The 19,438-nt window shown below is 33.8% G+C and overlaps 1 protein-coding gene across 1 annotated transcript in view; it reads left to right on the plus strand.

The window, feature by feature from the left end:
* The window catches only part of sspop, an 85,470-nt gene extending 66,522 nt beyond the window's left edge, over positions 1-18,948 (plus strand). The window contains 20 exon segments of the mRNA XM_042752233.1: positions 645-800; positions 1,072-1,193; positions 1,651-1,787; positions 2,723-2,769; positions 2,910-3,119; positions 4,314-4,475; positions 4,612-4,728; positions 4,804-4,942; positions 6,021-6,060; positions 6,063-6,231; positions 7,185-7,355; positions 8,573-8,700; positions 9,740-9,885; positions 10,891-10,937; positions 11,158-11,322; positions 12,082-12,302; positions 13,581-13,676; positions 15,738-15,798; positions 17,244-17,374; positions 18,790-18,948. Coding sequence (XP_042608167.1) covers positions 645-800; positions 1,072-1,193; positions 1,651-1,787; positions 2,723-2,769; positions 2,910-3,119; positions 4,314-4,475; positions 4,612-4,728; positions 4,804-4,942; positions 6,021-6,060; positions 6,063-6,231; positions 7,185-7,355; positions 8,573-8,700; positions 9,740-9,885; positions 10,891-10,937; positions 11,158-11,322; positions 12,082-12,302; positions 13,581-13,676; positions 15,738-15,798; positions 17,244-17,374; positions 18,790-18,948 — 2,624 coding nt within the window.
* Positions 18,949-19,438: the final 490 nt, after the last annotated feature.

A 19,438-nucleotide genomic window follows, 5' to 3' on the forward strand; every position in this document is an offset into this window, starting at 1 on the left:
ATATCATTCACCGGATTCATATAACATTTTATTCCTAAAAACATGTTAAAATGTGTTTTTTTTCTGTGTGTTTTCTAAATTAAAGAGAAATTAAAAGATAAATCCAAAACGTCCTCGCTAAATACTTTTTAATATGTCAACAAAATGAATCAAGAATTTTGGGTCACACTTTATTTTAGGGTCTTATTCTCACTATTCACAAACCATTAACTATGACTTTTGCCTCAAAGTACTAATTTGCTGCTTATTAATAGTTAGTAAGGTAGTAGTTAAGTTTGGGTATTGGCTAGGATTAGGGATGTAGAATATGATCATGCAGAATATGTGCTTTATAAACAGCCAATATGTTAATAATAGAACAATAATAAACAACTATACAAAATAGTCCCCACAATAAAAAATTGCTGAATAATAAAAAAATTCATCAACCATTTATAATATTTTTCTACAAAAAAATGCAAACAAATTAATTTTTAAAATTAGATAATGCCTTATTTGCATATTTAAACAACATAATGGTACAAAACGTAATGTGTTAATGTACTGTGATTAATTAACTAGGGAAGTATGATGACATTGATTAGTTTTCCTCTGTTCACCTGCGGTGTCTTACCCATAAATGTGCATCTGTTCTCTATGTTCAGCCTGTCCCATGTCTGAATGGAGCGCGTGGAGCGACTGCTCCTGTGTGTCTCAGTATCAGCAACGCTTTCGTGCTCCGCTCATCTCGGCCAGCGGTGGGCAGCACTGCTCTGATCTCGAGAGACAGAGCCGGCCCTGCAAACCTGACAACTGCACAGGTGATCAGAGTCTGATGCCATTCTGAGTGATTACCTTTTTACACCACAAACACTACAAGAAGACCATGCATATAATATACTGTGTATGTAATAACATGCACACTTAAAAGTGAGATTTGCATGACACAAGAATAATTCCTCATGCATATTTTTATGGTAATAATAGTATGTTTTGTGCGCCCAGAATAAAGGATTATTTACATACGTTGTGCTGTTTGTTTGTTCATTATGTAACTGATTTCACTCTTACATTGGTCTGTGTGTCTGTCAGATTGTGAGAAACCCTTCCTGTTCTCTGAATGTGGATCTCCATGTGAGAAACACTGTGATCTGTTGGGTCAAACGCACTCGTGTTCGTCCCAGAACTGCACACCCGGCTGCTTCTGTGCTGAGGTTTGTACTGCTTACATTTCACACGAATTCACATAAACTCTTTACAACGAGCTCTCATTTGTTAATATTAGAATGATAATGTGATTATACTGTATATATTTTTACAGCATTTATTAATCTGTGTTAATGTTAGTTAGTAAAATACATTTGTTCATTGGAAAGTGTTACCAGAATTTCCCAAAACAGGAAAAAGCAATAAATAAATAAATAATTGAAAAAAATAAAAATAAATAACAAATAAAATTAAAAAAAAAAAAAAAAAAAAAAAAAAAAAAAAAAAAAAAAAAAAAAAAAAAACAAATATAAAAATAAAAAAAATAATATTAATATATTAATTTATTTATTTATTCAATCATTAATTAAATTATTTATTTATTTATTCGTTCATATATTTATTTGAAAAGTTAAATTCAGTGATTAAGGTGGAGATTCAGAGTTGCTGTGTTGTGTGTTCCAGGGTCTCCTGCAGCAGAACGGATCATGTGTCGGTCCGGATCAGTGCGGCTGTGTCCATCTCCTCCATCAGGGCTCAGACAGACCTGTGGCCGTGACTGTCCCGCAGGGGGCGCTGCTGACCGTGGGCTGCAGAACATGGTGAGACACTGATGCTCTTCACACTGAGATTGAGATCACAGTGTTATCATGATGTGTCTTTGATAACTCAAGTATTTCAAACATCACAGCAGCATGGATTTACTCTGATTAGTGTTCACGAAGTCAAGTATCTCTATAACTAGAGCTTCTAGTGATGTAATAAAACCTTTAGCACTATAAGTTCAGTGTGTGGTGTTGTGTGCGCTCCAGACTTGAAAATATAATGTATTTCTGAAAATACATATTTTACATGAAATACATAAAATATTTATTTATTTGTTTTCTTTCTTTCTTTTTTTATAATGTCAAATATTGTATTTTTTGAAAAGATTTCAGATTTTTTTATATATATATTTAATAAGTATATATATGTATATGTGTGTGTGTGTGTATACTGTAATTTATAAATTACTGTAATATATAAATACTGTAATTCTTTATACAATTATTTTTAATATTAACTTACAAATTTATGTTTTTAAAACATGATTTTACATTCATTTTGATTCATGATATATGAATGAATATGATTTTATTATACAATATAAAATTAATAAATATGATCAGAAATATATTTCTAAGAATAGCTATATATTAAAAAAATATTTAGACAATTATTTATAGAACATTATTCATAAATTCTAAAAAAAAAAAATGGTTAGGGTTAGGCTATTATGTATTTCCTATTTTATATTTCTATATAATATAATAAATATGTAAAACTGTATTAATTATTTAGGACCACAATTTAATACACATATTTTTTTAAAATATTTTTATAATACAATATAAAATTAATAAATATAATCTGAAATATTTTTATATGTAAATACATTCATTCTAAAGTTCTAAAATAATAGTGTATCTCCAATTCTGTATATATTTATACATGTATAATGACTTCTGGTAATGTTTTATATGTGTGTGTGTTTCAGTCTTTGTCATGACGGCTCTCTGCAGTGTGATTTACGGGAATGTGAAGGTATATTATTCTATTTTTACCCGTATAACCATATTTAGCCATGAGCGTCTATTGTTCCTAATTTTAGACTCAGATCAAATCATCTGAAATCTAATAACGCTTTTCTGCCTGTTCGTGAATAAATCCCGTCTGTCTCTCAGTGATGGTCAGCGAGTGGTCAGAATGGACCTCCTGCTCTCCGTGTATCCCAGCATCCTCCGGCGGGAACGCTTCGGGGCTGGTGTCGCTCCAGCGGCGCTTCCGGGCCTGTCTGGACCTGGACTCTGGTCTGCCGGTCAGCAGGAGAGAGGAGGAGTGTGATGAAGAGCTGGAGGAAGAGCGAATCTGCCCACAGTCTGACATCTGCACCGGTGGGTCGCCCACAGACGGTTACCATAGTAACACATCATCATCAAACACTTCCTGTATCGGACTTTCAAACGCCTGTCTGTCATCAAAGCAGAAGCCAAAGGGCAGCAGATCCGGGTCGACCCACAATAATAAAAAAACACCATCAACAACACCTCAAAAACACTACACATACACACCATATAAAAACACATCTCCAATAACACAACAACTCGGCTTATGAATATTAATTACTTGACATGATAGATGTTTGTAATCATTAACTTAAACAAAATCTATTAAAAACTTTTTGCGTTAATTGAAATTAAACTGAAATAAAATAAATACAAAAAATGAACAGAAATTCAAATATTTGAGTCACCTTGGCATCAACTGAAATAGTTTGTTGAAACATAAAAATAAATAAAAAAATAAAAAAATAAATAAAACTGATCTAAAACTAAAATAAAAATAAATTAAACCTTAAAAAAACAAAAAAGTAATAAAAATGACAAAAGCACTTAAAAGCACATAACAGAATTATTCAAAATAATTGTTAGCTAGAATTTAAACTGTTCAAAACACTTTGTTCATTGTTAATATTAAGGTGAAATAAAACAAACAAGAAACTTGTAGAAACAAAAATTATTGTCGACTTGGCAGCTAACTGGGATTTTTTTATAAAAGCACTAAAATTACTAAATGGAAATAAATAAAAATGAAAACTAATACTGAAATTAAATGAAATGAAAATATATTGACATGAATAGCAGTCTTTAAAAAATAATAAAAAGAGTTTCTCAAAATAATTGTTAACTAAAACTATTAAAAAAATTTTTTTATAAATTGATAAAATAGAATAAACAAAAAAAGTTTCCTTGGCATCTAACTGAAAAGAGTGTTGAAGCACTAAAATTACTTACTGAAAATAAATAAAAACTTCAATTGGGCTTAAACCTGAATAGCAATATTTTAAAAAAAAATTAAGAAATAATAATAATAATGACAAAATTGACAAAGGTCCGAAGCAAAATTACAAAAACTGAAAATATACAAATAAAAGCTCATTCAAAATACCAATAGAAAGTATAATAGTATAAAACTAAAACTAAAATATGATATGACTGGTCCAGGAAAAGTAGAGTGCAGTGTCATCGTGACCTGATTAATATGAGGAGAGAAGCTGAGTGTGGTGCTGTGTGTGTGTCTCTGCTCAGATGTGTGTCACTGGAGCTCATGGAGCGGCTGGAGTGTGTGTAAAGATCCCTGCAGCGGAGGATACCGGCAGAGAGAGCGCCGACCTCTGACCTCTGACCCCGGACCACACTGCAGGAACCTACAGACGCAGTCTCAGAGCTGCAACACTGGCCTCTGTCCCGGTACACACACAGACATCCTATAAATATGACACAATTACAATCAGTAACTATAATTTGTAATTATGAACTGATTCAGTGTGCACCTGCATATACAGTAGTTCATGTAGTTTTTATATAGTAGCTGTATTTGATATAGGTGAGCATTGTGAGGACAGGGGGCGGGTCTTTGATGACTCCTGCGCCAATCAGTGTCCCCGCAGCTGCGCTGACCTGTGGGATCACGTCCAGTGTCTGCAGGGCACCTGTCATCCAGGTATCAGCGCTTCTCTGACCTCTGATGTTAGCACACACATGAAGCGGGGACTATGAGTGTGTTTCTGTGCCGCAGGCTGCCGCTGTCCAGACGGCCGGCTCTTGCAGGACGGAGGGTGTGTGCGGGTGGACGAGTGTCGCTGTGGGCTTCCGCTGGAGAACGGGACGCTGGAGATCCGACCCGGAGAGAACGTCACCGTCAGCTGCAACACCTGGTGAGAGGGGCTTATTTATTTATGGATCCGGTTTACCTTAAAGGACGTCCCAGATGGGAGGGTTTGTCAGATTCTGTTAATGTCTGGGGACGTTTTTCTGAAATATTGTGCTGAAAGTAAAGAAACATTAAACATTAACAGAACTGCACAAATGCACACAAACATTTATTATCGTGATCTGATTTTTACTAGTTTGGACAAGTGTTATTTCAGTATCATTGATAAATTATTATAGGTTTTAGTAATATAAATTTTTTTTTTTTTTTTATTTAGTGAGTTTTTTATATCTATATTTTTATTCTTATGTCTAAAAATGTTTATATTTTTATTCTTATTATTATTTTTTTTATTATTTTTTCGTTTTTAGTTATTTTTGCACTTATAAATTATAATTACATAATTACAATGTTTTTTATTTAATGTGTGTATTTCTGAAATATTATTAAGTTACATTTTTAATTATTATTTAATTAATAACTGCACAAATGCGAACAAAAAAAAAACACATAAATAATTAATACAATTAATATAATATTATTATTATTATTATTATTATTATTATTATTATTATTATTATTATGATCCCATTTTGATTAGTTTGGACCAATGTTATTTGTATCATTGATATACTATTATATATTTTATTAATATTTTGACTTTTTGGACTTAAAAAATTTTTTTTCATCTCAAATTTTTTTGTGGTTGGTTATGTGTTTTTGTCTTTTGTTTTTAAAATATGTCTGTTTAGTTCTTATTAATTTTAATTTCAGTATAAGTTATTTTTGTACTTAAAGAACTATAAAAGAAAATGAGAAATGATTCCTTGACAACTAACAGAAAAAAAGTAACTATTTATTTAGTTAGTTATTTGTTTATTTATTAATTTTTAGTTTTAGTTACCAGTAATAACCTTAGTGTGGACCTCAGAATGTTCTCACAAGTCAGATTTTAGCAGGTTTTACTGCATTTGTGAGGATGTTTTTGTTAAAAAGTGTGTCTCTACAACAAGTACTTGCATTTCTACATGAACACATAGACACAAAAACATCACATTTGACACAAACCTCTGTCCGTGCAGTGTGTGTGTAAACGGCTCTCAAACGTCTACCTATCACGTACGTACCACCTACGTCCCGTCTACGGTCCGTGGGGATCGTGGAGTGAGTGTTCGGTGTCATGTGGGACAGAGGGACAGAGGACACGCAGACGGTCCTGCAAACACACGACCGGAGGACCGACCTGTGCCAGCACTATCCAGAGTGAAAGCTGCTCACTGCTGCCCTGTCCAGGTCAGCCAACAGAACAGGGCAGCGTGTTCAAATTTTAGTTTATATTTTTAGCTTATATATAGTTAGTAATACATATCTGAATTAAAATTTTAGCTTATATATAGTTAGTATTTGATATTTTATAGAAATATGAAAATATGTTAACAAATATAAAAAAAAACAAGACTTTGGCACCTATTTATGTCAAGAAACATGCTAAATTAATTGCATAAAAATTATAATTCAAAATATTTAAAAACACTACATGCAAATTACAATTTGCACAAAATATATACAAAAATCAACAAAAAATTAATTAAAAATTGTATATGTATATACACACACAATATTTATTCTTACTATTTGATTTTTTATAAAAATATAAAAATATTTTAACAAATGAAAAACACTGTCACATATTACAAATCACAATACATGCAAAGTTCATTTGCACCACATTTTTTTTTTACACAGATTTTAACATTTTGTTAATTTTTTTATAAATAAATATATAAAAAGTTACATTGACAGTTTTTCAATTAGTTTATGTCTCTATAATGGGAAAATATAAGTAGCTTTATTGTATAAATACCTTGATATTTTACTTTTTATGTAAATTATTTATTTTAACATTTTTGGTAATTGTTATTTTCTGTTTATCAAATTAACAGCAACAAACTCGTTTTCATTAAACAACAACAAAAAAGTTTTTTTGTGGAAACCAATTGGTTTGAGCTTGTTTTTTTTAAAGTGTTTTCTTATTTTTGTAAAATTATATAAAAGTATTTTTTTTTATAATTTTACAAAAATAAAGAAAACACTTCCAAAAAACCCAAACAAATTGGTTTCCACAAAACCAATTACCAAAATAACCAATATTCTGAATATTCATTTGTGCTTCACATGTGTTTTAATTGGACTTGTATCTTAAAGTGTAGATTATATTGGCCGATATGATTTTGTCGATCTGTTAGCCGGCTGTGTGGTGAGCGAGTGGTCAGCCTGGACTGACTGCAGCGCCTCCTGTGGTGGAGGAGTGTCACTGCGCAGGAAGACGGTCCTACAGGAGCCAGAGCCTGGGGGTCTGAGCTGCCCCGGACCCCTGGAACAACACACCGCATGCAACACCAACAGCTGCCTGCCCGGTACAGCAAACACATCCATAAGCACACAAAACCAGGCCTGACAGATAAACACAAACTCAAACACACTTCAGTGAAGGAGAAACACTTATGATGTGTTATAGTGCACCTATAAAACCCTTCAAACGGTCATATAATATCTGTAAAGCATCTGTCATTTCAGTTTATGTTGTCATAAAACATGAAAGCACATGTTCATAACTCAGGCTGCCTGAATGTGTTGCTTTACAAAGAAAATCACAAGGAAAATAAGAAATTAGATTTGGCATTAAGATAGTGATAGTGAAGCTTATTTTTAGGACTATTTAGATTTATTTATTGACATACATAATAATATTTACTTTACAAATTCATATTGCTGGGATGCAAATAATGCTTTTTTCATTCTGCTCAAAAATCATCATTTCAGGACATACATTTCATTTAATTTCCTTTTTAAATCAGAATTTATAGTACAACGAATTATGCATGCTATTATGCATATAATTTACAAATGACATAGTCGTTGTTTGCAGTTTAATATTTTATGAAATGAGGGGTAAATGTGCTTAATTGTCATTTAAATAACGGCAAAATGTGTGTGCATATATAGTTTAATGATGTTTAGCTGAATAAAAGCAGATGTGTGTGTGTGTGTGTGTGTGTGTGTGTGTGTGTGTGTGTTCTAAGCTCTCACAGAAAATATTTACCTTCCATTTAGCTACATTACAGATTCAGCAATTTACTGGGCCTCTTGTGTGCAATTTTATGCTAATTTCAGTCCGAGACAAGCATACACAAAATATTAAAAGTGGCACTGATTTGCATTAAAGCATCAGAGAATGTGGAGAAGAATCTGTTAGTAGTTAAACTGAATCATGCAACGTGTGACGGCCATGCAGACTGTTCATTAATTGTGTTTTAGATGATAAGACAGAATAGAGTTTGAGTTGATAGACTCATTTAAAACAGTGCGATAAGCCTTCGGGAGGAATGAAGTGTGTCTTAAACAGATTCCCCTCCAGAGTCGTTTAAGCAGCTTGACTCATTTGATTACTACTGTTAATGAACTTCAGCAGCCAGTCACTGAAAGGGCCTGCAGTCGCTCCATCAGACCGGCACCAACAAATCATGTGTGTTTAAACTACCGTAGTTCAGCCACAAATAATGATGTCATCTGTGTAAATGGAATGCTAATCAGGATGCTGTGTGTAACGGTGGTTTGGTTTTCTCTGTGTCAGATTGTCCTGCTGGTCAGGTGTTCAGCTCTTGTGCAGGATCCTGTCCGTACAGCTGTGAGGATCTGTGGCCCCAAAATCAGTGTGTGCCGCTGACCTGCAGTCCTGGGTGCAGCTGCCCGCCTGGAGCTGTGAGTCCATCTGTTTGTGTTACCCCACATAACACCCTAGAAACCGCTTAGCAACACCATAACAACCTTGAAATTGCCTAGTAACACCCTAGAAATTCCCTAGCAATACACTAGAAACCACGCACAACACCCTAGAAACCATCTAGAAACACTCTACGCCCTAGCCATACACACCCTAGAAAAGAAACACACTCTACCACCTAGCAACACTCTAGAAAACCAACTAGCAACACCCCAAACACCCAAGAACCACCTAGCAACACATCTAGAAACACTCTACGAACCACATATCAACACCCTAGAAACCACCTAGCAACACCCTAGAAACCACGCACAACACCCTAGAAACCATCTAGAAACACTCTACGAACCACATATCAACACCCTAGAAACTGCCTAGCAACACCCTTGTAACCTAGCAACATCATAACACCATCCTAGCAGCTTCCTAAAACACCCTAGAAACACTATGGCATCACCATAGCAACCCCATGGAATCACCCTAGCAACCCTATAACAATGTCGTGAAAACTTCCATAGCAACCCTATAGCAACACCCTACCAACCCCATAGCAACGTTCTAGCAGATTCTCAGAAGACCCTACCAACCCCATAGCAACGTTCTAGCAAAAACCTCCATAGCAACGTCATAGCAGCATCCTTAAACACCCTAGCAACGTCCTAGCAGATTCCCACAACATCCTAGCAACCCCATAGCAACATCCTTGCAAATTTGCAGAAGACCCTAACAACCACATTCCAATGTCTTCTAAACTTCCATAGCAACACCCTGGCAACCACCACAGCTTCCTAGCAACATGGTAGCATCTGCACAGGCAAACACAGCCCATTGTCTTCTGACAACATATAAATCTAGTTTGTTTATTATTCCAGACTGCACAGTGTGATTTGAGGAGTGTACCGTGTTCACATCGGCTCCTGATGGCTCTGTATTTTTGGAAGTGTAATTTGGACACAGATGGCTGTACAAGTCCCGCATGAATATGAGGATGTTATTAATCATGTAATCCATCTGCAGGTGATGCTCAACGGAAGCTGCGTTCCTCAATCCCAGTGTCCTTGTTCTGTTGTCTCGCTCCCGCTGATGTCCCACAACCTCACCCAGGACCTCCAGGAACAGGAAGCTCCTGCAGGAACCGTCATTCCAGACTCCTGCAACTCATGGTACTTCACATTCATTCTGTGCACGGTTTGTGTTTCATGTGTAAATGATCTCTAACAGAAAGAGCTGCTGTGGTTATTGGATTGATATTCAGTGACACACGGAACTCACGTCTCAGTGATTGTTGACAGAACATCCACCCTCTGTACATGAAAAACACTATAGCAATGATGAAAGAAAAAGACAACATTGCATAGAAGAAACTAACAAAATAACATACAAGAAAAAGCAAACAATAAAAAAAAAAATAATAAGCATTCAGAATTACACATTCTGAAGTAAAGTGCAAGAATTACATGAAAATATGTGCATATTTGATTCATATATATATATATATACTCGTAAATCAAAATAAAAAAATAAACTGTATTTTTTCCATAAAAAAATCAATCCAATTATTAATCATTTTAATAACAATGAAACAAAAAACAAAAACACACAAATGCAAAAATTCATGATTCATAATACTGATTCTCATTACTGTAAGGTAATGAGGTAATAAAAGTAAAATATCTTTATTTACTAAATTAAATAAACTAAAAACTCAAAATAACAAAAATAAAAAACTTTTCCTTTTTTTTTTTTGCATAACAGTAGTAAGTTTTCCAACTTTAAAAAAAATTATATGAAATTATTTTTTAAATCCTCTAGATTAGGCTATTTATACTTATATTTGTGTGTGAGTAATCTTATGTACTGTGATGTATAAATACTCTACAAGTTAGGTAGTATATCAATGTTTTTATGCAATAAATCTTTTTTTCTTTTTAAGTTTTTTTATTGTTAAAAAATTCTTATATATTTAAATTAATACTAAATATATATTAATTTAACTATAACAAAAAGCATATATTTGAAAAACTTTGGGGGTGGATATTTTTTTGTCTTGGAAAACTTCTGAGAAAACTGTAATATCAAGCATGGAAAGATTAATAAGTATGTATATTTACGTCTGATTTTAGTCTGTGTGTGTGTGTGTGTGTGTGTGTGTGTGTGTTTAATTACAGTGTCTGTGAAGGTGGGATCTTTACATGCACTAACGAGTCATGTGACGGTGAGTCATGTGACTTCATACACTCATAGCAGAGACACAAAGGGTACCACAAAATTATTTTTATAGCTTCATATTCTTAATGTATGGCAACTATTGACTTGAGAGCCATTTTTAAAACATCTGAGTTCCTGAAACAACTTCTGAGCAATGAACTCTTCCCTGTGTTTAAGAATGGAAGTGAAAGGAGCAGAGAGTCTGAATGCTGTGTGTTTTCATTCAGAGGACTGTGAGTGGAGCAGCTGGTCAGCGTGGAGCTCTTGCTCAGCGTCCTGTGGATCTGGGCAGCAGTTCTCCAGCCGCTCGATACGGCGCCAGCGGCAGTACGGAGGACAGGAGTGTGAGGGACCATCACACACTTCACGAGTCTGCAGGGGCCCTGAATGTGGTGAGAAACACAGTGCTGAGGGCTTGTGAGGTGTTCAGACACAAAAACACACTGGGTTTAGCATTTTTGTTCAAGTTAATTTAAATATGCCAGAAGTGTATTCCTTGAAGTACCTTGACGTGCAATTGCACTGTACATTATTCGTTGAAACCTTGCACTGTACAATTGCACTGTAATTATTATTATTATCATTATATTATTATTATTATTATTATTATAAATTTTTATGGTGATGATGATTATTATTATTATTCATTAATTGATTATTATTAGTAATAGTTGTTGTTATTTTAAAATTATTTTTATTTGTTTGTTTTAATTTATTATAACAATAAAAATAATGTATATATTTTTATTTGGGAGCATAATAATAATAATAATAATAATAATAATAATAATAATAATAATAATAATAATAATTGATACTTTTATACAATTATTAATTAAATAATGTTAATATTTTTTATTTGTTTTAATAATATGAATGTATTTATTTGCTTAATAATATTAATAATTATTATTAACTAATAATAATAATAATAATATTTTATATTAAATAAATTATAACAATAATAATTTTAATAATAAAAACAACATTAACTGTTCTGTTTATTTAAAAAAAGAAAAGAAAACAATAAATAAATAAATAAATATATATATATATAGCATCTGCCCTTCTCTATATATATAGTATATATATATATATATAGCATCTGCCCTTCTCTAAAGCCCATTGGTCATCAACTAATGTTCATACAGCATGTCCAGATGGTGAGCGTTGGCTCTGGAGTGAGTCCAGACTGGGGCGAGTGTGTGAGAGGGGGTGTTTGGACCTGTACAGCCCTGAACCACTCAACTGCACGGGCCCCGGAGCCACAGAGGGCTGTGTGTGTGAGGAGGGCCGGTATCGGAGCCTGGAGGGCCGGTGTGTGATTCCAGCACTGTGTCAGTGTGAAGAGGAAGACGGGACGCTTCGAGAGGTACACGAGCACACACACACACACACACACCCGTCACACTGCTGTGTTTTAGCCTGTAATTGCTGTGCTGTTTACTTTGTTTATTTATTCTAATATGGAAGGTCATTAACGAGTCTGATGGATTAGCACTCAGGGCATTTGTGGAAAAAAGATAATTGCCATCATCAATAATGGAAAAAAAAAAACTGTTGAAAGGCCTTATGAGGTTGTCTAATTGAACTACAGTGGCGCCCATTTAAGAGTTTCTGTATGAAGAGTGTTTGGTTGAATGAGACGGATGATGTAACTTCCAATGTCAAAAAAATAACATTATAAAAAGAACTAATAATATAATTAACTTATAATTTTTGTTGTTGTTGTTGTTGTTTTTGTGCTTTTTTTGTTATATTCAGAATACTGGTTATTTTGTGGAAACCAATTTGTTTGGGTTTTTTGGAAGTGTTTTCTTTATTTTTGTTGAATAATAAAAAAAGACTTTTATATAATTTTACAAAAATTAAGAAAACACTTCCAGAAAACCTCAAACAAATATGTTTCCACAAAAACTTTTTTGTTGTTGTTTAATGAAAATTAATCTGTTGCTTTTTTTGTCAAGTTGCTCTTGCATTTATTTGATAAAAAAGTGAAATATTATTGCAGTTTAAAATAACTGTTTTCTATGTGAATATCTGTTAAACTGTAATTTATTTCTGTGATGCACAGCTGTATTTTCAGCATCATTACTCCAGTCTTCAGTGTCACATGATCTTCAGAAATCATTCTAATATGATGATTTGCTGCTCAAGAAACATTTCTGATTATTATCAATCCTGAAAACAGTTGTGCTGCTTCATATTTTTGTGGAAAGTGCGATACATTTTAATATTCAGGATTCACAGATGAATAGAAAGTTCAAAAGAATAACATTTATTTGAAAATTGAAATAGAAATTTTTTGTAACATTATAAATGTCTTTACTGACACTTTTATTCAGTTGAATGAATCCTTTCTGAATAAAAGTATTAATTAAAATGGTAATAGCAATATATATTAAATATTATATATTATATAAATATGATTTTAATATATATTTTTATTTTTAATGTTTTTTAATATATTTTAATATACAGATGCACTATTGTGAATATAATACACTATTATGATACTACTATCAAAACACTAATAAATGCAAAACACAGGCACCAAATATTATCTATAACTTATTTTAGTAGGAAGTGTCTGTCCATGCACATTATTGTAAATATGAATGAATTGTATGTTGTGTGTTGTGTGTCACAGCCGGGGTCCGAGTGGGTGGACGGCTGTCAGTCCTGTCGCTGTATCAATGGCCAGAAACACTGTCAATCAAACTGTCCTCCCCTTCACTGCTCTGAGGTAAGAAGTGTGTCGTTTGTCTTTCATATTTACAGAGAGATTTGACATTGCTCCAGTATATTCTCCGTTAGACATCCACTGCTGTTCGGTTTCACATGCATCGGCCAAATAAACAGTGAATAGCCTTGCATCGGTAATGAGTACAGGACGCCGTTAGAGGACCAGATGCTGGAAATAGACCGACCCGTTGTCCAGGCAACAGCTCCGGTCAGGGATAATGTCCCAGATGGCTCTGGAGTGACGCCTGGACGTCTCAGAAGCTCGGCAGCCCTTAAGGAAGCTTCTGCAGCGTCTCAGAGGAAGCCAACATCTCCTCTGGGCTCCCGCGGATCACTGGGAGGAGATCTGTTGAAAGAAAAACTAAAAATACTCCCTCTGGTTCCTAGACGATTTGTTCTTCTTCATTCAGTCCAAATCAAATTACCCAATTTGCATTTCTGCCGCCGGCACAAGTAAATGTCACACCTCACCGAAGGAGTGTTCCTCTTAACTCCAAACTAATAATCACTGACTGAAATAAACACAGACTGGACTTCTGTAGTGTTTCTTTCCTCTGCCTGCGGCGGCACCAAACTGAATTCCAGAAATATAATCAAAAGGGTTTTCAAAGTTGCAAACAGTCAGATAGTTCAGATAAATTGTGAGATATAAAAATGCTGATGTGTTTAAACAGTGAAAACTCTCAGTGCACTGGAAAGTTTCTGGAGTAACAATTGCATTCAAATGCGGGAGAGCTGCAAACAAATAACACAAAATGCAAATAACTAATAATAATAATAATAATAATAATAATAATAAATACTGATAACCATATAAGCATACACAGCTAGTTAAAATCAAATGCTTTCCAACTTGATGATGTCAAGGGACATGTGTTAATTAAAACAAAATGAAACATGTTAAATACAACTTTTTAGTGATTACTTATAAACCTTTAAAGACAGATTTACTGTGAGTTCAGAGGTTGTTAATAAATGGTGTGTGCATATAAACTTTAAATATATTATTTCTCTAGATTTAATCAGCAACTTTTAAATGAATAGTTCTATATTTCTCCATCGCTCTTAATTTGATTACTAGTTAATTCGACTGTAGTTGATTCCATCACTAAGCTGTCTTGTGCCTTTGCCTCTTTGTCCGATGGGAAAAATTGTATGTATGTATGTATATATATATATATATTTAAAAATTATAAGCAATATATATACATACATACAATTTTTCCCATAAGGATTTTTCAAAAAGTCTTTAAAAATTATAAGCAATGAACCAGACCAACCATCATCCAACAACAAGGCAGGACTATAATTATAATGATAATTATAATTAACTAGATCTAAAACCATAAATTTTTTATTATTTTTTTTAATTAAATTTTATTTCAGGTTTAGTTTTTTTTTTTTTAAATTTTTTTTTTTTTTTAAACAATTTTATTATTTTTTATTTATTGATAATAACCCGCCCTCATAGCTGGTTGGTCTCAAATAGACTTTTTAAATATTCCTATGGGAATTTTTTTTTAGAAAATAAACTTAGTTGACAGGTACTTTTGCATGATGCATAAATGTATAGTTTGATACACTGTAGGTCACACTGAATAATCGTATTTGAATGTAAATGTCATCTGCCCACATGCATTGTGTGTTTACAATCTCAAAAATGCTGGGTTGAATACAACCGAGTGGTGGGTAAAATATATACAAACCCAGGGATTGGGTTGTTTTTATCCAGCATTTGGGTTACTGACATTTAATCCAACCGCTGGGTCAAAAGAACCCAATCGCTGAGTTTGTCCATATTTTACCCGGTGTTGGATTCTATTTATCCCAGCATTTTTAAAAGTGTATATATTTGAATAACAAGCCAAACAAACCAAAACATGTTGTACATTACCTGTGGATTCTCAGTTTCACTTCATATTTTCAGTGTAATCGTCTGAGCCCCTGGAGGCTGTCACAGCCTGATGCTCGTCTGTACTGTCAGCATCCGTCCATCTCACCGGCGAGCTATTCTCAGCCACCTGCACCTCTGATATGCTTTCTCTCCTGCTCTGTTTTCCAGGGTGAAGTGAAGGTGCTGGAAGCGGAGAGCTGCTGTCCCGTGTGCCGCAGAGAGTTTCCAGGTAAGAGTCACACAGTATCCCACTAATAGGGAAGAGTGAGCCTGCAGTCGCTCGCTGATGTTTGTCAGCACTTCTCATGTGCCACAGACGATTGGTGTAGTACACATCATTAAGCATACTGCAGCTTTAGCTATAGTCAAACTACAGCCCGACTCCAGATCCAGCCGTGTAACTACATTCCAGAGATTGCAGGAATGTAGTTCTTCTCCACTGAAAGGATCCGCTCAGGGACAAAAATGCTGACACGTTCAAACTGTGAAAACTCAAATTGTACAGTGCACTGGAAAGTTTCAGGAGTAACAACCACATTCAAATACAGGAGGGAACCTAATAAATCAACGCTGAATGCAAATAATAAAATACTACTAGCCATATAATCATGCATGGTTAGTTAGAGTGGAAACATAAATAGGATCATCAATTTTAAAATGCAGGATGAAATGCTTCAAGTCAAATGAAATAAACTCTATGGTGCTATTCTGTCATAGTAGAAACCTTGCTATTTTTACCTTTTTTCACAATTCCTACACCTTACAATAAGGTTTTGTTTATTAACATTCATTAACTAGTGTACATTAGTTAACATGAACTAATAAAATACACTTTTTATGCATTTATTAATCATAGTTAATGTTTATTTCAACACTTACTAATACATTATTAAAATCAAGTTGTATCTGTTTATTTTATTAAAATAATAATTATTATTATTGCATTATGAATAATATAATACATTAATAATAATAATAACATAATTAATATTATAATTATAATATAATAATATTATAATACTACTACTACTGTGATAATGTAAATCAAAAATTTTATCTGTTGATATTATTTATTAGCTAACGCGAACTAACAATGAATTGTTGTATTTTTATTAACTAACGGTGACAGATTAATACATTCTGTAACAAACATATTGCTCATTGTTAGTTAATTTTAGTAAAATGCATTAACTAATGCTGTTAAGTTATTGTAAAGTGTTACCATTAAAAAGTATAACAATGTTGTTTATGCATTTATGTATTTTTTTTTTTTTTTGTATGATGAGTGTAAATTAAATTTGACATGAAATGCTATTTAACCCATTTTACTTCTATAATATGATGTATTTCTGAGGGAAACTGGATTTTTAGTGAGGGAGATTTGATTATATCCCTCAGGAGTCAGTTGGATGGTGAAAAGTGAGGAAATGACAGGTGGTTGAAAAATAGGATGTAAGTGGTTTCTGAGATGAAGCAAGATATTATATTTAAATGAAACGTAACAAAAACAAAGATTACTCTCTCAACTGTCTTGAGGTTCTCAGAGATCCTTCATTAAATCAAATGTGATTCTTTTGATTGTAATTCTTCTTCTGTATGTTCTTCTGTTAATTGCTGTCTCTCTCTCTTCTTCTGTCCTATTTCCTCCTATGAACATCACTTTCTCGTCTCCAGAGGATCCGGTTGCCGAGTGCCGTCGTTACACTGAGGTCAGGAACATTACCAAGGGCGACTGTGGCCTGGACAACGTGGAGGTCAGCTTCTGCAGAGGGCGCTGTTTGTCCCGGACCGATGTCATTCTGGAGGTGTGTGTCACGTGTCCTTCACCTTGAGCTCTGATCTGTGAAGTGCTGCATGAACTTGCACAGGTTATTAACATATGCATCAATCTAGGTTTTTATCTACTTACGAATTATTCTGCTTATAGATTTTGGATGCATTATGTGTTATAAATGCATCAATGTGGAAAGTCTGCCTAATACTGGTGGCTTAAAATGTTTGGCCAATAACTATACACTGTTATATTAATTACATTGTTAGATTAATACTGTTAACCATAAAACATATTATAGATCAATGGTGTACTAAATTATATTAGGGAACATTGTATTGCATTTGTATACTTTTTTTAGATTTACAATTAATAAACAGTTATATTTTCCACTGAAATAACAATAAATAAATAAATATGATGCCTCAATTAATCTTGGATGTATAAATCTATATATATAGAGAGAGAGTGACAAAGATATAGAGTATAAAGATATATTAGATAGATAGATAGATAGATAGATGTGAAAGTATGTATAAATATATATATATATATATATATATATATATATATATATATATATATATATACACTGTAAAACATAAAATGAATTTTAAAAAATACATTTTAAATGCTGTACAAGAAGAGAAATCAAAATAATTACTTTATTCATTTGTTTTATTATTTTATTAGAAAAGATGGATAATTGTTTATTACTTGTAAAAGTACCATTTATGTCGTTTATTTTTAAATAATATTACTTGATATCATTTATTAAACCATTGATGATCTAAGATTAATGCTGATATTGGTCAAGATTACATTATATTTAGTCTTTCAGCAGACGCATATATGTTTCATGGTTAACAGTATTGATCTAACCTTGTATTACAGTAAATAATATAACAGTTCATCCAGGTTGTTTATGACTGTGGGAAATATTTGATCAGATTCATACTATATTAAACTCCCAAACGAATCCCCATCATGTCTGGTACCTTTTCATGCTGTACATAACAATCAGTCACTGATTTCTGACAGCACTAAAGCGCCAAATTGAGCCTGGCTTGTGTTCTTTGTTCTTGATTTGAATGTGAATGTTTGCTGCAACTATTTTAAAATGTGTCTGAACTGGAAACTTCTGTCAGGTTGCCATGGAAACCAGTCTGCCCGGTCGCCACGCTCCAGCTTTAATGGCAAACTCGCACCTCTCTTTTCCCTCTTTTGTCTTCACATCTGCCTTCTCCTTCTGTGTCTCCTAATGGGCTCAGAGAGAGAGCGAACCCGGCCCGCGCCGCTTTAAATGATCCCACCATTCCGCTCCATCAAAGAGAGCAGGCCATTGGCATTTAGGCAAATGTAGCGTGAAGACAATTTGGATTGTATCCGTGGGTTTGGCTCTTTTCCTGTCTGCTCTGGCCTCTGATAACGTGTCCGTCTCTCTCTCAGGAGCCGTATCTGCAGGCGTTCTGTGACTGCTGCAGCTACAGGCTGGACCCGCAGAACCCTGTGCGCTTCCTCAGCTTACAGTGCGCCAGCGGAGACGTCGAGCCCGTCGTTCTGCCAGTCATTCACAGCTGCGAGTGCACCAGCTGCCAGGGTGGGTAATGCCAGAGGAAACGGCCTCAAACAACGTTCTGTGTCTATGACATCAGGGGATGAATCTCCTCTCCGCTTTGTTTGGAAAGATTGACGCGGTGTTAACGCATGGCAGTGTATGAGGACAAACGGCCCAAGAGAAGGGTTTACATTTGACGAAAACAAATGATATTAGGCAGAATATCTGAGCTTCTGTTTCCACACAAGAAAAGTGGATGGTGATTTATACTGTCAAGCTCCAAAAGAACTAAAAACACCCTTTAAGCACCTTGAAAATGTGCATTATTTGCAGTGTTTGAAGCTTTTTAAAACATTTTGTTAAACTGTTGCAATAAGAAAAAAAGCTAAATACGTACACATAAAGTCATACATTCTTAGGCTATTTACTATGTAAAATATATTTTTATCTTCCAAAAATAAATGGATACATTGAACTACTATAAATTAAAGCAACTAATTTAATTCAATAAAATTTTTACAGAATAAAATTCAATTCAAC

The sequence above is a fragment of the Cyprinus carpio genome, chromosome B24, assembly GCF_018340385.1.
Source record: "Cyprinus carpio isolate SPL01 chromosome B24, ASM1834038v1, whole genome shotgun sequence".
Classification (NCBI taxonomy): domain Eukaryota; kingdom Metazoa; phylum Chordata; class Actinopteri; order Cypriniformes; family Cyprinidae; genus Cyprinus; species Cyprinus carpio.